Consider the following 27,520-nt stretch of genomic DNA (forward strand, 5'->3'; position numbering starts at 1 on the left):
TGACACCGGAAGTACCGCCCTCCTGCTTCCGGTGTGTTCCACAACATCCAAGATGTCCGCCGCCATAGCTTCCCTCGTTTCCTACGGCAGCGATTCCGACTCAGAAAATGAGTCTGGATCTAATACCGGCGCAGAGAAAGTGGCGCCGGCGGACCCGGACGCTTTGGCTCACCTAAAACCTCTGCAGTCTGGACCCACCATGTCTTTGGCCCTTCTCAATTCTGCCCCGGAGGTCGCTGTTAAGGTAAGCTAAGCTAAGCTAAGCGAGCTAGCTAACGTTAGCATGACGTTGAACCGTTAGTGAGATTTTTGTATTAAAATCATTCGGTCAGTAAATAATACGTTAAGTTTCAGGGATAAGTGCAGTTTTTCTAATAAAATGCATTTGAATTGTAACGTTATGCGTTTGTTGTGAACGTAATTAGTTGTTAGCGGGAAAGATGGAGAGGCATCCTCTAGCTTACGTACGTTCCCATTAGTTTATAGTGTAAGCTAGTTTTTAAATAACTGACCTATCAGCTAATGTCAAGACTCTGTACGAATCACCATTATACATGCTTCACTTTAACAGTTAAATAAAGTATCTCGTTGCTTTTATCTTCATGTCAGGAGTCCGTTGAGACTGGTACACACCTGGACCCTTCCTTGAAAGAAGTCACATTTAACCCAACGTTTGAAACCATGTTTGCACCAGAGGTAAGGCTTGAAAACGGTGAATGTGATTCTGAGCTGGTTCCAGGCGTATAGCTTAACAGCTGTGTGTGTGCGTGACATTTTATTTACTCTTGTTGTTTGATTTTGCATCCTAAACCTGCATTCATCCATAGAATATTTAATCTAGATAGATAGATAGACAACTTTATTGATCCCTTGGGGAGGTTCCTGCAGGGAAATTGAAAATCTCCATCGCATACAGCACTGTCGGAAAATTCATGTACATGAATTGGATAGAAAAACAGTGAATAAACCCCAAATACCCAACACCCAGAAAGAAAAACAATAATAAACATTGTGACTGTACATACGTGGTTTGTTATTGCACATTCTTAGAGAGAGAAATACCAACTGCACATTATTATTGCACCCTATTATTGCAGATTACACAGAAAGGTCAGAGAGTCGGAAATCAGAAAACTGCCTTTCCTTTTTGTCCTCCTAGCCCCCAAGTGAGTGGTGGTTAAACAGTTTGAGTTTCACATAAAAGTATCATCTTTACAAACTAACACACAAATATACACACAGGCATATATACAACATTTATCCAGGAGCTCGTATTTAGACCCCTAAAGTTCCTAGAGCCCACTTTTCTCAATGCGAGTGGCTGTGGCAGCTCTTTTTATAGGCCGGTGGAGCTGCATCACACTTGGGCTGGGATAGGCTCAAGCGAAATGTTCACAATGTCCAACTGTGTCTGCAACTCTGACCCAAAAGATCCATATTAACAGTCAGTTAACAAACAAACTGTTGCAGCTGTTGTGGTTGTATCTGAGTAATGCCCAATACACACGTTGAAAAAACTAATGCTTTACAAAGAGAAGGTACATGATACGATATAGCTGCTGATTACGGTCAAAAGAAAATAAGGGAAATTACTAAAAAACGTATATTGTCAAGATAAAAATGATTCGAACACAAGAGCGTTTCACAGAAAACAAATAAAAGGAAAAAAAGCTTGTAAAATAAATAGATTTCTAGACGGTTAAGATGTTGATGTCAGTGGAGTGGAGTTGCAGACTATTCCACAGTTTAGAGCCAGCAGCACAAAATCCATAACTGTCTCTTAAACTCTTAAAAATCAATTCTGCTCAGACGAGATGTGCTGCATTTTTAGCCTCTGAACGCGAGATAAGCCCGACCGGCTGATATGCGCAATAGCTGAGAGGAGATAAAACTGTCAGCTGTTTCAGACTGGAGCGTTTTTTTTTTTTGTTTTGCAGTTTTATTTTGCGAGTAAGAACACGGTTTAGAATACCATGTTTATTGGTAGTACATTATTCATGACGACTGGTGTGCTTTGTCTCTTGCCTACTTACTAGACTGTCCTTATGTTATTTGTTTCATTATTCATGTGACCCGGCGGCTCAAATGCTGGAGGTACCCAGGTGGATTAATAAAGCGTTCCTTTTATTTATTCATCCGTCTCACTACTGTTTCATGAATCAGAATGTCCATCGCTACTGGAGTCGTGCTCCTGAAATGTAAATCAAACTGTTTTTTAAAGGTGCTCTTCCCTGCAAGGGTTCGTAAAAGTTGATCCGTAGCATTGTTAATGATTTTGTATTGCTTCCTCTCAGTTTGGGCCGACGAACCCCTTTCAAAGCCAGCAGATGTCCGCCCCCAGGAACATGTTGTCTGGCTACGCAGAGCCCGCCCACCTCAACGACTTCATGTTTGAGCAGCAGAGGAGGACGTTCTCCACATATGGTGAGCCCTCTGCAACGAGTCTGAATGACGCACTCAATCTATTAACCCTGTTTAAATTTTAACGACCTCACAATTATCTCCCCTCTGCCAACAGGTTACGCTTTAGATCCGTCTGTTGATACACACCACACGCCTGCCTCCGGCTACATCGGTGCAGTGGACGAGGCCGAGAAGAATAAAGGTAAGCCTTAATATAATCGACCGTTTGTAAAATCTTCATCTTTATCCGACTGTTCTCGCAGTATGAAGTGTCGCGTGAGGGAGATTTGTGACGTCTCACGGCGGCTGTGCGTCTAGGGTTGACTGTGTTTGAGAGCGGCTCTAAGAAGGCGGAGAAAAGGAAAAAGATCAAAGGTGGAGACGCAGGAGAGATCGACGGCTTCCTCGGACCGTGGGCGAAATATATAGACGAGAAAGATGTGGCCAAACCATCAGAGGTACATTTTAACACATGCTGGCTGCTTCTATACATAATGAAGTGACATACTAGACAGTAGGCTGCAAAAAACAGTAACTCACCTGTAGCACCCAACTGATGCCTATAAAGAGGCATGGCACCTGCCCTGGTTCCCTCTTCTTCTCTAGGAAAGAACCAAAGGAACACACTACTAGGGCATGCGTTTGATATTAAACATTTGCATTTATACAGATTAAGATAAGAGTTTGGTAATGCTCTGGTTGTGGTTATTCTTCCTGTACAGGACGAGCAGAAAGAGCTGGATGAGATCACAGCCAAGAGGCAGAAGAAGGGAAGGAATGAGGAAGAGGCTCCGGCAGAAGAGAAGACCATCCTCCACGGTACTGATGCCTCCTCTGCTTTCGAGTGGCAGTGGCACTTAGAGAAATTTGAACATATTTCAGCGTTTCCGTCAAAATCTCATGAGACCTGGCTTGTTTTTTGGGAATCGGGATCTACTGTTTTCATAAAAACAAATAATTATGAATCTGTCCCAACCAGTGTTTGGAATAACGCCGTTTAAAAGAACGGCGTTAGGTAACGACGTTATTTTTTCAGTAACGGGGTAATATAACTAATTACTTTTCCCGTCGTTACAACGCCGTTAACGTTACTGGACGTTAAATGCGGTGTGTTAATATGCATTGATTGAATAAACTGTGTACTCCGAACGCACCCCTGGCTCACCGCTAGTGAGGAGGTGGGTTAATAACGAGGTAAGCGATTATGATTGGCTAAGGCAGAGTCATGTTTCATGGTAGCCAATCAGAGCCACTGTTTTTACACACATGCCAGCACACTCGCCACACACACACACAACAGCTAAACAGAGATTCGATGAAGCAGCAGAGACGGCGAGTCAGGAGCAATCCGATGAAAAGTTGGCATTTTCAAGGTGGAGGTATAAGCACTACTTCAATAAATAAAAAAATTCATTATGGTCAAAGGGAGGAACGTGCATGTAATGTGTACATTATGTCCAGGAGCGAAGACTTTCTCGACATCCGTTGTAAGCAACTCTAATTTAATGAAGCATCTCACAACGACACACGCATCTACAAAGCGAGTGGCCAAAAACACCGATACCTCCACCACAGATGATAGCTCGCAGTCTAAACCCTATCGAAATATAAATATTATATATATAAATATAATATAAATATAATTATTATATATATATATATATATATATAAATATCGAAAGTTATGTACAAACACCTGTCTGTTCTACTCATTTCAACTGACTTGTGAAAACTGCTCAAAAAAATCCAAATTCTTTGACATATAGCAACTTTTTTTTTTAACAATAACGCAAATAGTTACTTTCCCTGGTAACTAGTTCCTTTTATTACAGAGTAATTCAGTTACTAACTCAGTTACTTTTTGGAACAAGTAGTGAGTAACTATAACTAATTAGTTTTTTAAAGTAACGTTCCCAACTATTAAAAACTATTTATACAATATATGGCACATAGAGTAAGAGCATACGTTTTATATCAGTCCGTCTTTAAATTACCAATGTTGGTTTTGGCGATAAATAGCAGCAGCCTGTGCAGTTCATACGGTGATGCTTTCAGGAGCAATAGGAAAAACAAGCACAACTTTGTTTGAATCGTGCAAATATATTGCGATTCGTTATAAGAACATGGCTGTATTTATTTTTAAACCACGTGTTCAGTCGCCACAGAGTCGTGGATGTTTCCAGTTATTATATTTCCGAGCTATTTAGTCATTTCTCATCCACGTGTACAGTTGTGATGTCGCATTTAAGCTGCTTTCATAGCAGCCACTGCCACTGATTTAGATCAAATCTCTACAAAATGCTATAGGCAGCTCACAGCCTGCTCTCCTTTAAAACTTTACATCCAAATGCACTATTTTTTCATCACATTTGATCTCTTTTTTTTGTTCTCCCCTCCAGTTAAGGACATGTACGATTACCAGGGCAGGTCGTACCTCCACGTACCACAGGATGTGGGCATCAACTTGCGTTCTACTGAAGCTCCAGACAAGTGCTACCTGCCCAAGAAGCAGATTCACGTCTGGTCTGGACACACCAAGGTCAGTGTGGGAAAACACAGAGTTGCAGCTTTGCTGACTGAAGATATCATATTGTAGTGTGTTTTCTCTTTTTAAATAGTTTTGAGATACAAATCTGGAGTAGTGTGACACAGATGTTTGTGTATACATAGAGAGGATAATCCATTATGCAGTCCTTGTTAGAATTTCCGAGAGAATCGCTATAAGCCTCCTGGGTGTTTTTGAAAAAAATAAATAAATAACACAGCTTTGTAGCGAGCAGCTTGTCTCTGACACATCCGAGATGATGCTGTTTCTTTCAAAATAATGTCTTTATAACGCCGATATAATGGGAAACACTGGCTTATTCCGAGAAAGATCTGATTCGTGTCTCAGATCTGCCAGTGTGCTTCGGGGAGAGGGAGAGGGAGAGAACTCAAGTTTTAAATTGGCTCCTATCCGCTTTGTGCAGGAAGTTAAAGCCTTCACAGTCTAATTTGAAATACAAAGAGGTTTGAGAAGATAATAAGTGTGTGGAAGCGCTGATGTCGAGATAATACTCCGAGAAGAGCCCATGTGGTCTCACCGAAGTTTTTGTGGAGAAAGTTTCGCATCTTGAAGGAAAATCATGAAAACTTTCACGGCTGTTACAGAAATGGACACATGCAGGCCGTCCTAGATGTGTTCTGATTACCTCATGTCTCCACTTTAAAATGTGTCCATAGCTATAGACTCATGCTCATGGTCTTGTTTCCTCTCTATTTATCATCCAGGGTGTCAGTGCTATCAGACTGTTTCCCAGCTCTGGTCATCTGCTGCTCTCCTCCTCCATGGACTGTAAGATCAAGGTAAGTCACGCCATATACACATCACAGACTCTTAAGAGTGACAAACATATACCGCATGAGACGGTCTCAAACATGCCAGTCCTGGTTGATTTGGCAAATACATGTAGTTACTGGTTTTAATAGCAAATGTGGTTAATTACTACAAGTCCCAGAATTCTGAGGGCAGCAAGTGATTTACTGAATAATTCAGGCTGAATAACTGAGCCCTTTTCTGCCTGTCACCTGCAGCTCTTCAATCTAACACAGGGGTGTCAAACTCATTTTAGTTCAGGGGCCACATACAGCCCAGTTTGATGTCAAGGGGGCCGGACCAATAACACGATAGCATATTTACTTATAAATAACGAAAACTCCGAATGTTTCCCTTTGTTTTAGTGCAAAGACGTTTCTTACGGGAAAAAAAATGCAATTTCTGTTTAGTTCTAGGTCTCAGTGTTGTGTTACGTCCATAACTCTTACTAAATCTGTGTGAACTCTAGGAACACCAGTAACTTTTATTGGAAAAATTGCAGTTAATGTCTTCTATGTAATTTTTGAAATTTGCAAATTCATCCCGCGGGCCGGATTAGACCCTCTGGCGGGCCGGTTTTGGCCCCCGGGCCGTATGTTTGAAGCGTACGATCTAACAGATCACTGTTGCGTCTCCTTGTTCTGTTACTTCCTGCAATACTTCAAACTGATCCGCTTTCAAAATTTGACAAATTGACACCTTCTTTTATAGACACATGTTTGATGAGCACTAAGCTCACAGCAAGACACACTGCATTTCTGCGACTGCTTTGTAACAAGCCGACCATGTCTGTAATGTGAAGCTGCAGCAGTAGCAGCAATAGCAATGGCTGAACCCATCAATTATGGTTTGATGATAAAATGACATTCATAACCACATATCTGTTTATAGAGCTTTACATTAGCAGTCACTTAGTACAATGTTTTCCTACAAATGTCGGCACAGACACCTACTTCAATATAATGTAAATATTTAAATGTTGCAATAGTGTTTTGCACACATTTATTTAAATGAAAGTATCCCCTCAGAGTCTTACTTTTGAGAAAATCCATCTTGAATCTCTACAATCACTTCAGTGCCGGATTGTAAATCTAAATATATTCAAGCCGGATGGTCTATAAACAACAACTGTTTTACTTGTCTGAAGTCTTGGCCGAGGCTTGGATCCGTCTTCACTTGTTGTTTAAATTTCTCTGCAGCTGTGGGAAGTGTACGGAGAGAGGAGGTGTATCCGGACATTCATTGGTAAGTGTGTTCACCTGCATCTCCACTGACGAACCGAATTTTCAATATGTTTTATTTGGTAAACCTTTATAAATTTAACGTATATGTGAACAACAATGGATCATCTGCAAACATGCTGACATGAAACATGCTCGAGGTCTGAAATGAGCACATGCTTTTGGGAAATACATGACAGACTGTGAGCTCAGCACCACCGGGACTCTAATGATACGTCTTCTGACCGCTGCCAGAAAGCGTGTGTGTTTATTTTTTTAATTTTTTTTAATAAATATACGGGGTCTGGTGCAGGATTAGGCTAATACATGCAGGACACTCTTATATTCTTCCCAGAGACAGACACACTGTCAGAATAGAGATTGTTTGCAGCCGTGGTTCTGCTTGTCAGCTCCCTTCACGGAATATGCATAATTCAGCAGCCCAGGGGCCGAGGGGCCGAGGGGGCCGAGGGGGGGGGGACCAGGGACAAGGGAGGGCGCAAGACACGGAGAGGAGCCCGTGTACAAGAAGAGAGAACACTGTTTAGGAGTGAATAAACTGACACAGAGTGACTAGCTGAGGGGCTTGTGAGTAGGAGAAGCAGCAGAGCCTCAGATGATATTATTTCTTTCACTGGTAGAGAATGTGAGTCTATTTGGTGGAGAGAATGAAAGGGTTTCTCTTTGTTGTTGCTCTGCTCTCAGCCTGATCGTTTGCTCTCTGGTGTATTATTATTATTATTTATTTTTTTCAATAGTATGATAAAAGATTCCCTTTTTTATTATTTGTTCACTTTTCTCTGATGTGTTTGATTTTCGTATATATTTATGAGGTACGGTTCGCTTGTTTTTCATGTTCGGCTTTGTATGCGTTTCTCTCCGACTACGTTCATAGCTCTGTTGTAAATTATGCGCAAATTGAACCAATGCACTTTAATAAGAGATGGTCAAGAAGGAATAGTTAATGTAATTGATTCAGGTTTGTTAATGAATAAGGATTCTGTTTTGTTTTCATGTTTAAATTCAGTGTGGAACAGAGAGGATACATACGCGCCTTAGTTCATTAGGAACACTAGTGACAACTAGGGATGCACCGAATATTTGGCCACCGAAAAAAAATAGGCTGTAAATTTTCGGTTTTCGGCCGAAAGACTTTTATTGCCGAAACGGGAAGTTGTGATGATGCAAGCAGCAACCGCAGGCAGCACGGGCAAGTCTGCCGCGTGGACGTATTTCAATATATAAAGTATTATATACAGCAGTGGTTCCTAAACTTTCTCTGCTGGGACCCCCTTTGGTACATGAGAAAATCTTAACCCCCCCCCCCCCCCCCCCCCCCCAAAAAAAAATCAGACTCCATTCTGTAACAGCTTTGCGATTGCGTCGGAGCCCGTCAAAAACCTGTCCATCTCATCGCTCCCATCCCATCCAGAGCCCACGAAAATACTCCCGTCATATCCCAATCACGTAACGTAATCCTGTCCCGCAAAATCCCGAGAGAAAGACTCCTAAATCCCCTCCCGCTCCCTATGTTGTTGTCTAAAGTTGGGCGCATTCACCGCATTGCAGCGTCATTTTTTAATTTAATCTCCGACTCCGTCCTCCGTCCCGGTCCCGCCCACTCCCATTGATTATTTGCTCTATCCCGTCCCTATCACGTTACCAACAGTGAAAATGACTCGCGTACCGCGGGAATACCGTGAATCACGTGCGTCCCGAAAAATTGTTACCCTCTAATTCGATCCACGCCCTGCGCCCCCCCTGCAATGGCTCTGCGACCCCGCCAGGGGGCGCGCCCCCCACTTTGGGAACCACTGATATACAGTATTATATATATATATACCCACTGATAGCGATTTGCATTTAATATATCACCTGAACTCCAAACATCCAAGCGAGGAAGTTTCCCAGTGACGGCGCCAAGGCAAAAGGAGAGCCCAACACGTCGATCACGATGACCGGTAGATCGCGAAGGCAGTGTGCTCGTTTTCGGCCAAGAATTTTCATTTCGGTGCATCCCTAGTGACAATGAATGCCTCCTTTCACTAGTGTACCTAATGAACTGGCAGTTGTGTAAGGGCGAGTGTACTTCTATAGTTCTGTGACCTGCTTCCAGTAGTTCCAGTGGTCTCTCTGTGTTCCTGCTCTCTGCAGCGACTGCGTTGCCTTTGGTCTGCAGGCGAGCCGAGTTAGAGCAACTGTGCCGGCGGGCTCTGTTATCACGGTGGAAACATTGCACCCCCGATAAAAGCCATTTTTTACTTCTTTTTTTTTTTTTTTCTTAACAAGGGAGTCGTGCGCCTGCAACGATCCAACAGGGACCACACATCACCTATGCTGCGCGAAGAAAAGCCTAAGGGTTGCACAGATTGGGATTAGGGAGAGAATAACAAGGTGGAGAACAGTTGGGAAAAAAAAACAAAAAAAAACAGATGGAGCGTGTCATTTTTCCCCGTCTTTTCCTCTCCAGGCTCATTTAAAGATTCCATTTCCCTCGTCTCACGCATCCCACTTCATCTGTCTTCCTCAACGTCCCTTATTTCCCTTAACCAGATTTCAAATTCCTCAAATGAATTGGGTATCAAGTGGGAGACAGCTGGGGGAGAGCAGGTGACGGGGCCGGGGGGAAGGCGTGAAGCGAGTTGTGCGGCTTATATTTATTTTATTTGTGTGTTATATCTGTGCCCATTTTCTCTTTTGTGTGTCAGGTCACAGCAAAGCGGTGCGAGACATTTGCTTCAACAACACCGGGACGCAGTTCCTCAGCGCTGCGTACGACCGCTACCTTAAACTGTGGGACTCTGAGACAGGTAGGCTGACATCCGTACACTATTTTCTATTGTTGACACAGCTGGATGTGCTCCTTCCAAAATGACCAAATCAATTGTTGCCTGTTTGCCCTTTTGCAAATGTTCTATACCTGTTTAAATACCTTATTCCAAATCCAAAGGTAATTCCTCAGTGAAACTTGGCCTGTAAAGGAACCAGCTGTGTGACGATACCCGAAAACTAAAATCACTGGAAACCATAATTAGCTGTTCTGTTATTTGATTAACAAACCACCCTTTGGTTCCATCCGATTTCAGATTTGTTGATTTTCAGTTTTTCTTTGTCTTCAGTGATAATTAATTCAAGACATTTGAATATTGGACTGCTTTTAATTTTAAATGGATGATCAAGTTAATCAAAAACGAAAATGACACTTGTAGACCTACTTGTGACATTCTTACCACATTTCGCACAGTCCCATAACATTACCATCCGTGCGCCCGGAAAGCTAACATTGTCCTTAAGGGTATTCACCGATCAGGCATAACATTATGACCACTGACGGGAGAATTAAATACAATTGAAATACCATCTTGTGACAATTCAATGTTCTGCTGGGAAACTTTTGGACCTGGTATTCATTCATGTGGATGTTTCTTAGACATGTAGCACCCACCTAGACCAGACCAGACACCCCCACCCCATAGCAATGACACTCCTTGATGATAGCAGTCATCCCCAGCAGGATGCAGCCTGAAAGTTTAGGAACATTCATTCATTCATTCATCTTCTGTACCCGCTTGTTCCTGTGAAGGGTCGTGGGGTCTGCTGGGGCCTGTCCCAGCTCCAGGTACACCCTGGACAGGTCGCCAGTCCATCGCAGGGCCAACATAGACACAGACAACCATTCACACTCACACAATTTAGAATCACCAATCAACCTAACGAGCATGTCTTTGGACGGTGGGAGGAAGCCGGAGTACCCAGAGAGAACCCACGCAGACACAGGGAGAACATGCAAACTCCACACAGAAAGGTCCAGTCGGCCCATGGATTTGAACCGGTGACCTTCTTGCTGTGAGGCATCATGGCGAGCTAACCACCTCTCCACTGTGCCGCCCAGTTTAGGAACAACTAAAGAAAAAACACGAAGAACAGCACAAGGTGTTGACCTGGCCTCCAAATTCACTTGATCCCAAACTGATCAAGTATCTGTGGGATGATCCACAGAGGCCCCTCCCCTCAACCCATAGGACCCAAAGGCCCCCCACCAAAAATACTGTATTGCCAGACATCACGGGACACCCTCAGAAGGCCCATGTTCATTCTCTGATGAGTCACAACTGTTTTGGAGGTACAAGGTTGACCTGCACAATATTAGGAAGGTGGTCATAATGTTATGCCTGATCGGTGTAGCAGGTTCAGTTACTTCAGACAGGAGTTAACTATCAATTGCACCAAATTATAAGTGATCTCCTGTATCTGCTTCTATGTTAAGTGCACCTAAAATGTAATGTCATACTTTCTAACGTTGCCCCATGGTTCCCTGTTATCTTGCCCCTCTGCTCATCACTTGCTATTTACAGACCGTTTAACTCCAGAGTGGCGCTCCAGCAGAGGGCAGAAAAGAGTTAAATCCCCCCCACTTGTTGATAACAGTGGAGGCAACCTCATCTGAAGTACTTCTGGTTGACTTCATCAGCCTCAACCGGTTTTGTTCAGTGAAATACATTTACCGCCTTTCTTATTAGTCTGGTTGCTGCAGGAGTTGTTTGTTGCAGCGGTAATTGACAATCTTGTCCCAGTTTGCTGTTTGGATGTGAAATTATGTTTGTGAAAAGGCTTCATTACCATCACAAGGGCTTCTCTGTGTTTCAGTCATTTCATTATCCCACTTTCTCAGCCCTCGCGTTCCAGCGGTGATTCACCTCTGCCTAACGAACGCGAGGAAATCCAGAATTTCCTGCGACTCGGCCCGAGTCGTCACCACCCGCAGGGGTAGAACGTACGGCGGTGAAAGTTGCAGACGATGCCCTTAAATTTCAAACAGCTCGCCTAGCGCGCCTTTCCGAAAAGCCTCTGTGCGTTATTCTGGAGCTCTGACTTTCAATTTCCCTCCTTCCACAGGCCAGTGCATCTCCCGCTTCACCAACAGAAAGGTGCCATACTGCGTCAAGTTCAACCCGGACGAGGAGAAACAGAACCTTTTCGTGGCCGGCATGTCCGATAAGAAGATCGTTCAGGTAAAGCTGGAATTCAGATGATGCAAATGCACATTTCTCTGCGCCCGCAGGACAGTTGTGTTCGAGAAGCTCGGCGGCTGACAGGACTAGAGCGGCTCATTAATCACAGGCAGCGTGAGGGTAGAAAAGAGGCGAAGGGACGAGAACAGTTTGTGGATAAAAGAAGGAAATCCATAACTTCCCTTTCAGACTGTTACGCAAGCCGTTTTCAGAGCCGGTAACCCTGAACCGCTACAGATGAAAGTTGGATATCTGGGGCAGCAACGCGCTGAGAGAACAAATAGAAGGGAGATGTGATATCCGAATAATGCGAGAAAGATATTTCTTTAGATATAAATGTAACAGGAAAAAAAGTTCCCCCCCCCCAATGTAATCCAGTTCTAACAATCTGGCATGATAACCAGGGTTGGTGTTAAATCATGCAGCTCTCTTTTGGGTTATGACAACAGATGGCTGCTCACCCCAAGGGTAAGATTTAAGAAGGAGAAAAAAAAAAAAGAAAGAACACAAATGCATTCGGATCTAAAAGCTTGTTTGGACAGACTCCTGTTTGTTTGTTTCCTATGGAGCGGCTTCTTCGTGGCCGCCTTTACATTTTAATTCATGCATGCTGTTTTCCAAAAAAAATGAATGTTCAAGACTGAGGCCCGTTTGATCGCTAATTGCTGTCATCACATCACTGCGGCTAAATAATTTCACAGCACTGGCACAGCGAGCCTCTCACCGCCAAGCATATGATTTTCTGTTTGTGTTTTTTTGGCGCCCGCACTGAGACGAGTGTTTATTCTGGTTATCAGCAGCGCACCAGAATACGAACACGTGTCGATTGGTGGGAAGATCCATTTTAATAACCGTCCCAGACACATGTTGTTTACCTCAGTTCTGTCCGTTCTGGCCTCCTTGACAGTGGGACAGCAGGACTGGCGAGGTGGTTCAGGAGTACGATCGTCACTTGGGCGCCGTCAACACCATCACCTTCGTTGACGAGAACCGCCGATTTGTCAGCACATCGGACGACAAGAGTCTTAGAGTTTGGGAGTGGTGAGTACAGACTGATGTCTGAAATGCCGGCGCAGTAGTTGAAACTTGACCGCGCTTTGATAAGACTCGTCTACGTACAAAGACCTCGTCAGTCGCTATTGGATCTTTCAGGCTGTGGTCGCCTCGGTCAGTGGTTTTCGAAGTGGGGGTCGCGGCCCCCTGGGGGTCCGCTAGGGGGCGCTAGTGGGGCCTCAGACAATTGGAGGGAAGATAAGAAAAAAAAATTTAAAAATGAAAAAATATAATCAAATTATTTTTAACCATTATTATAAAATATAATCAAATTATTTTTAACCATTATTATAAAATATAATCAAATTATTTTTTAAATTATTCTCATAAAACATAATTATTAATAATATATCATATCTAAATGTTATTTGCCATGCTCACCTTTCTGATTCCCTGCTAGTTAAAACATCGTTCATGACCTCATAATCTGTGTAGACCTGGCGGTTTGCGCCATTTATCAAGCTAGCATGTAGCTAGCATGTAGCTAGCGCAAAATGGACGGGTTTTTGACAAGAAAGAGACCGAAGGAACAGACCAACAGCCCTGTTGTGGAGGACACTGGTGCTAAAAATATCTAAGAACTCCCGACCAACTAAAATCAAAAAATATGAGGCAGCACTTACGCTAAACAAATGTAATAGTTATTGAATAGTGAATAAAAGTAAGAAAAAACATTGTAAAAGATGACATTTCTTTACATATTTTGTAGCATTGCCTGTAGGTTTGCCAGGGTCCTCGGCCAGAAGCCAATGCCGTTTGGGTTGCCTTGGCATGGAAAAGTGTACAATTGACCTTTGGCTAAGCCCCGCCCTAGAATGTAGATTGACCAATCACAGCCAAGAGAGCTCCCACAGGGGTCCGACACTTTTTCCACAGCGCTCCATTGACTTTAACGCAGGCGTCTCATATTTTCGGTCTCGGCAGGCTATACTGTCGGTATATATCCAGCATCCAGGGTATGGATAAGGCCAATGATGTGCGCGCAAAACCCTGTGGAGCTAACCAAAACATCACCGTTACAGCTTAAGTTGCATAGTTGTTGATACGCTAGCACACGCTGAAGAAATACAACGTTATACGTGCGTAACGTTAGTCCGTTTGCTTCGTAATAACGATTATAGAAATTAATAGAGACGTACCCAGCTTTGCATGAACAGTGTTGCTCCTTGATGTTGATACCAGAGCCTTATAGATAACCAGAAAACCACAGCCCAGAAGAGAATGTCGGACGTAGCAACAGTAACTAAGGGGGGCGGGGCTTAGCCAAAGGTCAATTGCATATTGCTTGTGTGTGGATGGAGTTGGCTCTTCTCTCGAGTGAAAAAGAGAATGCGACCAGCATTGCCCCCTCTGTCTGGGTTCACATGAGGTGTGTGAAACGAAACTCCGTGGAAGGTGCTTCCTTGCAGTAAACATCGTGGGAACTCAGCTGCATCAGTTGCCCCCATTGCCCTTCCACTCAGAGATTCGTTCAACTTGGTACCTGCTCTTTTTGCGACGCCAAAGGTTATTTGGCTTTCACGTCTAAAACTGGCTGAATTTTGTTAAAATTTCACATGCTAGTCTCTTCCTGTGTTGACACCCTCTTACACTGTCCCATTATCCTTGTCCCCAGAGTGTAGTTGCAATCAACCAGGAGAAATCTATCAGCAATTTAATTGTAGAAAAACGCTAGATTAGAGTGTTAGCAGGGGTCATTTTACTATGTTATGCTTTTAATATTTAGTCTTGTGTAAGAAGAAGACTGGGATTAAACATTTGGAATACAGATGATGTTATATCACGTGCTGCCAGCGGACAGATGTACTCCCGCGCTGTCCACTGGAGGGTGACACGGGAATCAACTGTCGCTCCCATCCCGTCCCGAGCCCACAAAAATACTCCCGTCATATCCCGATCACGTGACTGCCCCACCAAAAACAATCCTGTCCCGCAAAATCCCGAGAGAAAGACTCCCAAATCCCGTCCGGCTCCCTATGTTGTTGTCTAAAGTTATCAGACTCTGTTGCCCAACTTGCCCCCCAGTAGCGTGTTTGGTTAATCGCGGTCAAATCACTGAGGTTGCCTCGGAAATTTAGGCTACACTTAGGCTGTACGTGCGCCATTTTTTAATTTAATCTCTGGCTCCGTCCCGCCCCCGCCCGCTCCCGTTGATTATTTGCTCTATCCCGTCCCTGTCACGTTACCAACAGTGAAATTGACTCCCGTACCGAAGAATTGTCACCCTCTACTGTCCACCGCTCCTTTAAAGCCTCCACACAGCACCATCATGGGCAAAGTTCTCACTGCTGAGCTGCTAATTTCCTTTGAGTCACAGCTTCTGCCTTAATCTACCTTCTTTACACGCCTCTGTTATAGCGGAAATATGTTGTTGGGCACCGCTCCAACAATTAGCCCCCCAAGCCTGAGTTTTGTTGTCTCTTACTGTATATTTTGTTAAACTAAATATAATTTAAACTGTAGAGATGACTGGCACGTTTAGATATCTCCTGATTTCCTTTAAAATTGCTGAATAATCTTCAGTTTGCTTGTTTGTTTGTTTGTGTTCTGCTGGAGCGTTTGTGCTCAGTGGACATTCAGGAGAGACCAGTGGCAGTAAACAAGTTCTGGTATTTTATGCTTGGGAGATGATAAATATGTAAAGGCCAGCTGATGAAGGAGGCTTCCTGTGGATTGTTGGAAGTAGCTTTTATTTTATTCAAGGACAGCTATTTGTGTAGTTTTCTAAACTTCCCAGCCCTTGTTTTTCCTCCAGAGCACTAGAGATGGGGATTGACTGCTGGGAAAAAAGCTGTTCACACACTCTTTAGGTTGAAGGATGGAATAAAATGTAGACAGAACAAGAAGAAGTTAAAGAATCTCATCCCAAGAGTCTACTTTTCTAAACTCACTCAGAAGGGGAGGCTCCCATGAGCTCTTTTACTTCAGCGTGGGAGCAAGCGGGCGAGTGGGACGCCGGGCCAAAGAGTTGCCTGACTGTCTCTCTTTCTCCCACAGATGCCACCTGGCTCGGGACTTTGGTTAACCCACCCCCTCTTGTGAGAGCAGCATTAGGCCAAATTTACCAGAAGGGTCTCATGTTGCCAGAATAGAAGCGGAGGCTAGCAGAGAGAGAGAGAGAGAGGGGCAGGGTGACAGGGCGACGGGTGGTTAAAAAAGATTATGACGCTGCAAATCTACAAGCTATTCGCGTCGCGGTGCAAACGCCTACGTGCAATTCACGTTCTAGCCCCGTTTTCACACATAGTTTTTCCGGGGACGCGGCTTTATCTGGAGCGGAGGTTTATCATCGGGGAACGGAGAGTCCTGTGTGTCTGCCTCGGAGGAGGATTACAATCAATAGAAAATGTGCCGCGTGTGCCAACAAAGGGAATTAGCTCTTGATCATAAAGACATCGTACTGAGAGAGAGAGAGATGGATCTGCAAGTTTGGAGGAATGATTGGGATGAGGATGGATTTAGAAAAACAGACGGAGGCACCTGAAAGACGTTGTTTGAATTATACAGGAAGGACAGAAGAGTCCTCCTTCTGTCCTTCTGTCTCAAACTTAACCACAGATCATAGAAATATTTGCCCAATGCTAATAACACTACCTCATCAGAATTGTGTCAGCCACAACGTTAAAACCACCGCGAGGAGTGAATAACATTGACCATCTTTTGACAATTCAATGTTCTGCTGGGAAACTTTTGGACCTGGCATTCATTCATGTCGACGTTACTTAGACATGTAGCACCCACCTAGACCAGAGCAGACACCCCCACCCCATAGCAATGACACTCCTTGATGGCAGCAGCCGTCCCCAGCAGGATGCAGCCTGACACAGACACACACACAAAAAAAACAAACAGCACAAGGTGTTGACCTGGCCATCACTAGATCCCAAACTGATCAAGTATCTGTGGGATGATCCACAGAGGCCCCTCCCCTTAACCCATAGGACCCAAAGGCCCTCACTAACAACACTGGAGACACGGTAAAGACATGCACAATATTAGGCAGGTGGTCATAATTAGGGATGCACCGAAAAATTTCGACCGAAAATGCACTTTTGGGGTAGCCTGGCTGACGCAACTGCACATCTCAATGAGATGCTGGTCTGGAAACTACGTGTTTATTTTCTCATATTTGAGGCGTGGTTTTACAAATGCCTAGAGCCGTTTATTGGGCGCTACAAATGTCTATCAAATGCGCCTGGTAATTCCCATGCTGCCTTGCGCACGATTCATAGCCAAAGCCTGTTGGTAGCAGAGCAAACACATCCTTCTTGGCAATGAAGTCTTTCAACGCCAAACGTTGCTCTTTTTTTAAAATAAACTTGCGTTCTAAGCTACTTAAAACACTGTCTAAGGCTGCATCGAACGGTAACGTTAGGTCCGCTGCCATGTTGGATTAACACACTACAAGCTTCGGTGTCGCGCATAGACGTCGTCATCGTCTTGCTGCCCCCCCCCCGTTCTGTGATTGGTTCCCTATCTCAGGCGCAAATATGGGCGATGGTTTCCAGACTGCTTTTGCAGCGAGAATGAAATCGCGCGCAAAGCAGTATGGGAACACCCAGGCTACTTTTGGGGCCATTTTCGGCCGAAAATTGCTGCGGTTATTGCTTGCATGTGTTGTTTCGGCGATAAAAGTCCAAAAATTTTTGTCCGAAAACGCACTTTTGAGACATTTTCGGACGAAAATTTATTGACGAAACAACATGGCCGAAATAGGGTGTTGTGATAATGCAAGCAACAACTGCAGCGATTTTCGGCCGAAAATTGCTGCGGTTGTTGCTTACATGTGTTGTTTCGGCGATAAAAGTCCCAAAAATTTTGGCCGAAAATGCACTTTTTCGGCCGAAAATTTATCGCCGAAACAACACGGCCGAAATAGGGTGTTGTGATAATGCAAGCAACAACTGCAGTGATTTTCGGCCGAAAATTGCTGCAGGTGTTGCTTACATGTGTTGTTTCGATGATAAAAGTCCAAAAATATTTGGCCGAAAACGCACTTTTGGGACATTTTCGGCCAAAACAACACGGCCGAAACAGAATGTTTTGATAATGCAAGCAACTACCGCAGCAATTTTCGGCCGAAAATGGCCCACAAGTGCATTTTCAGTTTTCGGCCAAAAATTTTTGGTGCATCCCTAGTCATAATGTTATGCTGATTGGTGTGTTCTCTGCTGTGAGTTCTAATTATATTTAGTGTAATCCGAATCCAAATCCAGTTCTCCAGCACACTGATCTTAACTTCAGCTTCATTGCAGATATTATGTTTGACAAACTGAAATTCATACATAAACTGTACAAAAAAAAAAAGCTTCATTATCGTTAAGCTTCATCGACGCGAAAACACGGTAAACAACAAACACCCATGTATTATTCATGAATATCCCCAGCGTATAGATTGTTTTATTTGCTTTGTTCGTGTCCCATCGCTCTCCAGGCTATCGGTTTATTTCTGTAAATCAGGAGATCTGACGTCTTTATCTTTTAGTAGAGTTTAGTTTGGCTCGTCTGCAGACGCAGACTTGGATAAACCTGCGGGCTCCTCTATGTCTGACTTCGCTCGCATGCACGATTTAAAGTATGTTTAGTGTGCACAAGGGGTTTTGTTTCTCATTTCATTGTCTCCCGTCTTTAATTCTTCAAAACTCTTTTTTTTTGTTTGTTTTTTTGCGCTCCTGCTGTTACTTGTCACGGACAGACGCGAGCACATGGTTTTAGTTTAACCAGATGCAAGGCTATAGCTCTTCAGCACGTACTTCCCGCAAGCACACAGCACAGAGGACAGCACCAGACACACATTAGCCACACTCGTTCACTTGGGACGCACCCAGTTGGTATGCTATCATCCCGACTGACATGTAGTGCTGTAGATTTGAAAGATCTTAAGACCACTTAAGATAAAATAGCGGCGTCTCTCCAAAAAAAAAAAAAAAAACAGAGAGCTAGAGAAGATAAGGAACAGAGAGGCAGGGTAAAAGAGCAAAGAAGGGATTTATAAATAATTGGATGCTGGAGCAGTCGTGGTGCAGCATCAGAAGCATCTTTGAGATTGAGTTATTTACATACTCTAACTGGTATCGTGATTATTTTATTTTTTTTTTTACCACATTGGTTCTCTCTCTAGTAATAACCATTTTTCTACACCTTTGTGAATGTTCTTGTTCAGTCGCTTGCTCAGGTTGTTCTTTCATCCGGTGCTCAACCCAATCTTCAAGTGTTCTCACGGTGCTTTGTGCCTTTTTTTTTTTTAGGGACATCCCTGTGGACTTCAAGTACATCGCTGAGCCCAGTATGCACTCCATGCCAGCTGTGACACTGTCTCCCAATGGTGAGTAGTCAAATCCCTGGCACTGGAAGGAACACTCACAAACACACAGACAGAGCAGGGGGGCTCCAGGGAGCGTAAACCTACATTACCACAGTGAAACGGAAACATCCCGTCGAGTGTTTGTCGTTGCTCGGGAGAATAAAGCAAGGTAGACTGAGTGCAGCCAGTTAAATTTATGTTTAGAGTCGGAAACCATTAGATTTTAAACAAGAAGCTGGTATAGTTTGGATCATCATCATGCTGCTGAGTGATCCGCTTCTGACGCTTACTTTTTTATTAACAGCACAGACTTTGATATCCCCACTGCTATGCTTTACACCGAGCGCAGTCTGGGTTCAGTCAGAGTTTAGTTTGGACTCCTCTGAAAGCAACACACCTTCGGTTTCTGTCACATTTCTCTCCCTCTGTACTCAGACTAACACAGTTTCTAGCGATCATCGATCTCCGGGGTTGTCCTCACTACTTCTCCTTGATTGTTCTTGATTTTACTCACAGTTACAGGAGCCAAGCCTGCTGCTTTTCCTTCTGGCTCAGACTGCGCTCCGCAAGCAGTTCATGTTTAGACGTTTTTTTGCCGATATAGAGTTGTACTCTTCGTGCAAACAAACAGTTCTTGACCTTTTCCCGGAGCTTACTTCAAATGCCTGTTACATTTTCTGGAATTGTACAACTTACGAGGTGATTTGTAGTGGATGTTTAAAGTCCTCTTCCCTTCAGTTCACACAGGCATCTCTAGCGGAGAAGTGCTGAAGGTGTTTTTCTATTGGTGAAATACAGACTTAAATCACGGTTTATGAAATAACTTCATCGACTGGCTGATAGTTTAACTGTCCAAATATTCTTTTATAGTCACTGGACTTCAAAATAGACTCATAGACTATTTTGTTAAAGCAGTAGTCTGACATTATGGGACATTATGTTTTAGAGTTAGATGAGGAGATAAACATCACTCATGTCTGCAGGGTGGCTATCTTGACTTATACAGCCTTGAAGAGGAGAGAAATAGATTGTCCTGCTTTATATGAAAGTAAAAAAAAAAAAAAAACTTGTGTTCACCAGGAGGATGCCAGGTGAAAACTGCACCCAAACCAGAGGTATTCACATTCTGTACTTAAGTAAAAGTACATATACTTGTGTAAAAAAAATACTCTGGTAAATGTAAAAGTACTGATCCAACTCCTTCACTCAAGTAAAAGTAAGAAAGTACAGGCTTTGAAATGTACTTAAGTAAAAAAAAAAGTAAAAATTATTTTGCCATAAATGAAACAATTCATCCGTTGATAATTTTGCAAAATGAAAAAAGTTTTATGAGAATAATCTAGATTGAACTGACCAGAGGTCCTTCATGAGCATCTAATTTTTAATAATAAATTAAGGGTCATTGGGTTGTTGTTTTTTAAACCGAGAGCTAGCTAGCATTAGCTATATACTATGAAAAAAAAAAACAACAGAAACCACTTGTGATATCGTGCAATACTGGTAAATTTAGGAAGTTGTGCATGATGACAACAGAAACCACACCATACCTGAATTCCTTTTCAGATTAGACCAGTAGATTGGACAGAAAACAACTGAGAACCACTGGATTAGACAGAGAATTATTCAACGCCAGAAGCTTGTGGATTAACAGGGACCATTAATCATTGTTGGAGCCGACAACATCAACCAGTTCTCTCAAATAAGACCATAGGTGGGGAAGGTCTTGCTCTAGTCATGTCCGATCACATCACGTATTTTACGCCTTGTCATCCGTGGAGGTTAAAAAAAGTAATGAGCCTGTTTTTCCCAATGTAAGGAGTAGAAAGTACAGATATTTGTGTACAAACGTAGGGAGTAAAAGTAAAAAGTCCTCAGAAAAATAAATACTCAAGTAAAGTACAGATACCTGAAAAATCTACTTAAGTACAGTAAGTAAGTATTTGTACTTCGTTACTTGCCACCAGTGACCCAAACACAGACTAAAAAAAGCTCATGACTCCCTGAAATGTCTTTTTTTTAATCTTCAAGTTTTGTACAGCTTCAACAAAGGAGGTACTGCATGTTAATTAGCGAGGTTAAGAGACTCTGGCTGGTTCCGCTACTTCTCGACAGGGCCAGGCCAGCTGTTCCACCCTCTCCCCAGTCTTTCTGCAAAGCTAAGCCAGTTGTAGCGCAGTAATTAACATACAGCTGCGAGAGCCGCGTTGATCTTCTCATTAGCTCGCTCTTGGCAAAAAAGGTAGATTGCCCAAAACGTGGGAGCTGCGCAGCAACAGCATGTCGAAATTGCCGTTCTAATTTATGTGGTAGGGGCCTTGCTGCAGGCGAACGGTTCATGTAAGAACAAATGGCATGCGGTCGGGGCATCCCGGTTCATGATTATGATGCAGACGCTGGCTTATTCTGTTCTTAAACTCCTGTCTTCAGAGTCAGGTTACGCAGATGTGAATGAAAAGGAGCCAGTCTCTGATACAGTGGCCAAGTTTTTAAAGCAGCGCATTAACAGAGGACAGATATAACACTTCTGTTTTAACTCCCTGTTGCACCCCATTATCCTCAACTACTTTCAGACTCGGCTCCCTGGTCCTTGTCTCGTCCTTCTTGCTTTGATTCCTCCTTTTCGTGTTCTCTCCATATTCTTCTTTTGGGCAGCGTTCCCATTCGTCCCAGTATGGTTTTGTTTCTCTTCAGCGTGTGAATAATGAATGTGTTCTCAGTTGGAGATCATTCAGTTTTCTCTCAGGCCTAAGTGCCACCCCACCCACCCCCTTTGGCACCACATCCTTACAGCCTCTTGCCTATTTTCTCTTCTTCTCTTTCCATCTTAATGAAAGAGACAAGAGCCCGAGTGAGCTGTGAAATTGGTCAAGTTGTTTTCATTCTCCCGCACCTATTGCATTTGACATTTATGGACAATAGTGTCTTTTTCATTTAAGTTCTGCAAGAGCAGATGTAAGAAGAAGACACACACACACACACACACACACACACAGACACTGACATGGCATCTCTCTCTCATATCACATTAATAATTTCCATCGTGTTCTCCTTAAGGAGTGCGGCGACTCGTGTAATGCTGTGACACTGAAGCGCTGCCTCTTATCGCCGCGTAGTGACTCTGAGACTGTAGCGTTGTCGGGAACTGAAGCGCTCTGTGAAGCAGATCTCAACTGAGCAGCCGCTGATGAAAAACCTATTTTTTTTATTTATTTTTCCTTGAAGTGCACAATCTTTCCAATTTATGAAAAATGGCAGAATGATGAGTCTGTGGCCTTTTCAGAGCGCCGCTCACTTGCTAGTGTTGCTTTTTTAGAAGAATTCTGTCCTTGAGACATGTTTCTACCTTTTAAAATATTTCACTCTACTTGACGGCGTTCTTAGGACTGGGGTTTAAAAAAAAAAAGTTCAATTCAATTAAATTCTTCATTTGAAAGACTCGATATCAGTTCATATAATTCTTTGTACAACATGCAGCGGTAGTTCATTCCCAGATGTCATGTTCAAATATGTCATCATTATGTTTGACTAGATTCAGCTGTTGAAAAACTAACAGCTTGTTGCAGCCTAGAATTAGGGATGCACCGAAAATCTTCGACTGAAAACCGAAAACGCACTTCCGGGCCATTTTCGGCCGAAAATTGCTGCGGTTGTTGCTTGCGCGTGTTGTTTCGGCGATAAAAGTCCGAAAAACTCTTTGGCCGAAAACCGAAAATGCACTTTCGGGCCATTTTCGGCCGAAAATCGGTCGTGTTGTTTCGGCGATAAATTTTCGGCCGAAAATGGCCTCAAGCAAATGGGTCCGTCTGTATGACCTTGGTTCTGCAAAAGGGAGAACTTTCCCCATCGCCTTTGTGCTTGCTCTGGCCGGGTTTTGTAAAGCGTCTTGAGGCAGTTTATATTGAATCTTGAGACAGGGCGGCACAGTGGTGTGGTGCTTAGCTCATGATGGGTCATCAAGGGAACTTACACCGGGTCTGCTTGTTTCTAATCCTAGGTAAATGGCTTGCGTGTCAGTCTATGGACAACCAGATTCTGATCTTTGGAGCGCAGAACCGCTTCAGACTGAACAAAAAGAAAGTCTTCAAGGGCCACATGGTAGCCGGCTACGCCTGCCAAGTGGACTTCTCCCCAGACATGAGGTAAGCTTTTACATCAGTCACATTTACATGGACAATGTTTTCTTGATTCTAACTTAACGGCTTCCGTTGACGTTGAACACAATAATCCAATGAGATATAAGCGCTTACATGCCCCAAAACGTGAGTCAGGATAGAACTTTATTCACAAGAGGTTCTGCATTGCATTTATTTAATAGAGGAAGATGACCCACATTCTCAGCTTTGCTGCCAGCGGCAATTCTGACTTCATTCATCTTTTCGAACACTTGTTTCAACAACCTGTTGTTTTGCTGCCGGCATGTTTCTGTCACATACTGGAAACTCGCCGCGTCGCCTGATGTCTACCACTCGTGGGGCAAACATGCACAGAAAAAAAATGTACTTATTCCAAACAGAGAGAAACAATTGGATCAAACTTTTGCATGGTGACCAGACTCTGATCCAATTTAAAATACCATCTGATCAGGCTGGTCTTTCCTGGTTGAGCCATTGTTTTTTATCCTGATAGGGCAATTATTCAGATTATTAGGGGAATACTACAGTCCATATCAGTTTAACAGCAACTAGAATTAGATTAGTTGATTAGTGAATGCTGGGCATCACAAATGAATGAAAATAAACCAACAAAAGCGGGTTAGAAAAGATTGGATATTGTTATTATAATGTCAGTTATCTGCTCATGAGTGTAGAGGCAAAAGAAAAACATGAAATACAGAGTAAAATAGTGTAGTAAAAAAAAACAAATCACTTTATTTTAGTGAATCAGAAACATATATGGATACCTCTGCCCTTCTCCTGTAATCTGTGTCTTAACGTGTCCTCTAAAGTTAAGCTTCTTCATATTATGTAATGCACAGCCTCCATGAGGAGAGATAACTTCCACAGTCCAGCTGCCTGATTTAGATCGGGTTTTGCCCCTTTTCTCACCCACCACCACCCTTGTCTTTGAGCAGGTGCCCTCACTTCCTTTCAGTATCCATGGCAACATGGCAACCCCTGGCTAGACTAAATACCAAAAACTCCCACCTTCTGGCAGGTGAACTGAAGACAGAATCCATTTTTAGCAAACTGACACTCTTTTTTTTTTTCTTCTTTTTCTCAAACCCGTTCATTTCTGTCAGCTACGTGGTGTCGGGAGATGCGGACGGAAAGCTGAACATTTGGGATTGGAAGACGACCAAGCTCTACCACAGGATCAAGGCTCATGACAAGGTGTGCATCAGTGCCCTGTGGCACCCGCATGAAACGTCCAAGGTCATCACCTGCGGTTGGGACGGACAGATCAAGCTCTGGGACTAGATCTACCTTCGAGGAGGGGGTTTGTGGGGAAATTACGGACCGGACTGAACCGGTTCACTAAAGACACAGAAATGGACCGTTTGTTCCATGAATTATGAGAAATAGTTTTTGAGGGGGAAACCAAAAGGACTGGTATCCAGTCTCATTGTGGAGGTGTATTTTTGTATCCTGTCGCGAGAGCTGAAAATGTGTACTGGTGTAATATCTGTACAAAGAGGAACACAAGCAAAAATTGTCTTTACTTCCCAGATATTAGAAGGGTAACCGAGCCTTTTTAAATATGTTCTTTTTTTTTTTTTTTTTTGCAATTTCCTGTTTGGTTCCAACTTTTGAGGTAAAAAATTCTTTGTTTTCAATTGTACGACCATCCTCTTGTGGAAATAAACATTCTGTATATTTTAACTTTTAATAAAGGTGAAGCAGTATTTCTTTTTATCCGTAGACGCAAAAAAAAAAAAATCATGAATAGAAATCACAGGCAACTCATTGTTTTCTCTCTTTATTAAACGGTATCAAAAGATTTGGCATTTGTTAAATAATGTGTGGATTACTGGTAAGGCTGGGGCCCGTGCAACATTTTGCAGCACATGTTATGGAGTAAGTAGACTGAAGGAGAAAATAATTGACAGTTACATAAAAGTCTTTGTGTTAATCTGAATATAACCCAGGAAACCGCAATTGTGCAATTGGAAGTTCTTACTTTCTTTTTGACTTTTCTTTCACATTCTCCACCCCATAATTATCGGGTTTTAACTACAGGGAAGCTTCATGCGCCATTTCTGGAAAAGATCCTACATCTCTCCCTTTATTTCTCCCATTCCTCTGCATATTTTCTTTGTCTTGCTGTGTAAGTAGCTACACATTCCTAATTTCTAGCACTGTGTAATCCACGTACTGTTCTGTGAGCTTTGTTTTCTCTAGGCCTCTTGCTCTCTAATATGAGGCGGGACCGCCTGGCCGTGGGCCCAGGCTCAGATTGAGCCTCGTTGATGACGACTGTGACTCCGAGGCTGACCTGCAGCCAACAACACATCCACTGTGAGGTAGAACAAAGAGCCTCTGGAGGCAATTACTCTGGCCCTCTACATGGCTGAGGTCATTACAGGAGGATAAGAAGGAGGAGCAGGGATTTTAGCTTTGTAAAAGGTCAGTCCATATAAGAGCTTTCTGTTGGACGGCAGCCGTGCTCTAGAGACGTTCAGATTCCTGCTTACAGGTTATTGTAGTCTGTTATTTTTTTATTTCTATCTGGCACCCGTAAAGGCTTCCACATCGTGTTGACCCAGCTCAAGGTGTAAGCGCTGCTGGCATTGAGGACGTTCTTATGCAGAAAGACGTGAGGTTTCGATGGGTCGCTGTAGACGTGGAAGAGGCGGAAGTTAGCTTTTTCAAGCTCCTTCAGCAGGCTGAACCAGTACCGAACCACGGACGGGTCGTCACCGCCCACCTCGAAGCCCGCCCAGTGCAGGTGAAGCTCCAACAGCAGCTGACCTACAGAGTCCAGGACTCCTTCCAGGATCAAATTCTCTAGAATCTTCCACTCTGCGCTCTCCATATCCACTTTTACTACATCCACCTAAAACGGGGGGCAAAAAACACATTGAATTAGTTTCACCTTTTTAATATTTAGGTAATAAATGACTGCGATTCTATCACCAGAATGACACTAAACTGTTGGAGTTACTGAATGCAACAGCTATTAAAAGATGAAAAGGAGTAAGTGAAGCTTGGCCTTTGTTCTTGCTGTAGCGAAGCTGATGATGGATTGAGCCAAAGAGCGGCCTGACAGGGCATGCTGTGATGGAGCCGAGAGGAAATGCTTCATAAGATGAATGTTAATAGCACCCTTGGGTAATATTCATATTAGGAGGCTCACGCGTGCTCAAAATTTAATGTGTGTCCCTGGGTCCCTGGTATTCCTTCTAGGTTTACCGGATTGCTGAAGATGTCCATTTTCTGACCTTTATGAGTTGACATTTCCACTGACAACAATACTTTTGGACCTTTTACTCTCATTGATGTCTCAACATTTTGTAGGCAATCAGTTAATTGCGATGAGCCCTTAGGGGGTAAGTTTTGCTGTTTTTTGTTTGTTTGTTTTTGAGTTGTGGGAAACGCTTCAACTCGACCCAGAACATCTGGCACCACGGCAGCTCAGATGTTCAAGTGGCTGTGAAATGCCTCTCCAATTGATGCTTTTGGTGGCGCTACAGAATTCCCAGGCCTCATTAGTGGAACGGAAGAGGCCTCAGGAACAGCTATCTGTGGCTAACAAGTTCAAATATTGTCTTCTATCGTCACCATGATCTCCCCAAAAACTCCCACAGGCAGAAATATGCTCCGTAATTGGACCTTATAATGGATAATGATGTGGCACCACTCAGAGCTGATGCAACAAGAGTGTGACTGATGTCAACTTTTTATCTTCCAGTGGACTTCACCTACAGTAAATTGCCTTTCTGCCCCAATGGTCCCTGATCTGGCGATGCCAATTGCAACTCTCTCTGCAGGAGATACCGCAAGCTCTGGCAAGACTCCTGTCTGGTGTGAACAAAGTCCATATGGTGTCGGAGCTTTGGAAAGATGACTTCTGCTACACTGCTGTGCAGAGTTAGACACGTTAAATGGGTCCTTAACAGTGTTGGAAGGAACTGAGATTTTGGCTGTTCAAGAGCAAAGTAAGATGTTTTATGTCAAGAGTTACCTCTCATTTTTAAAGAAATACAAGCATTTTGAGCTAGTAATTAGCTTAACTT

The 27,520-nt window shown here is 43.3% G+C and overlaps 2 protein-coding genes across 2 annotated transcripts in view; one reads left to right on the forward strand and one right to left on the reverse strand.

Annotated features, from left to right (window-relative positions):
• Nucleotides 1-52: 52 nt before the first annotated feature.
• On the forward strand, nt 53-25,165 carry cdc40 (cell division cycle 40 homolog; the record flags this gene model as incomplete). Its single annotated transcript, XM_084559805.1, has 15 exons — nt 53-244; nt 610-696; nt 2,295-2,424; nt 2,519-2,605; nt 2,722-2,861; nt 3,126-3,222; nt 4,803-4,942; nt 5,674-5,748; nt 6,958-7,003; nt 9,687-9,788; nt 11,875-11,990; nt 12,898-13,031; nt 19,292-19,368; nt 23,342-23,486; nt 24,587-25,165. 15 exons carry the CDS (start codon nt 53-55, stop codon nt 24,762-24,764), a joined length of 1,746 nt encoding a protein of 581 aa, XP_084415931.1. The 3' UTR covers nt 24,765-25,165.
• mettl24 (methyltransferase like 24) overlaps nt 25,048-27,520 on the reverse strand; it is a 43,995-nt gene continuing 41,522 nt past the window's right edge. The window contains exon 5 of the mRNA XM_084559806.1: nt 25,048-26,340. Within this exon, the coding sequence (XP_084415932.1) occupies nt 25,975-26,340 (366 nt within the window). The 3' untranslated portion in view covers nt 25,048-25,974. The remainder of the gene's footprint in view (nt 26,341-27,520) is intronic.

The sequence above is a fragment of the Chelon labrosus genome, assembly GCF_963514085.1.
Source record: "Chelon labrosus genome assembly, chromosome: 14".
In the NCBI taxonomy this organism is placed as follows: Eukaryota; Metazoa; Chordata; class Actinopteri; order Mugiliformes; family Mugilidae; genus Chelon; species Chelon labrosus.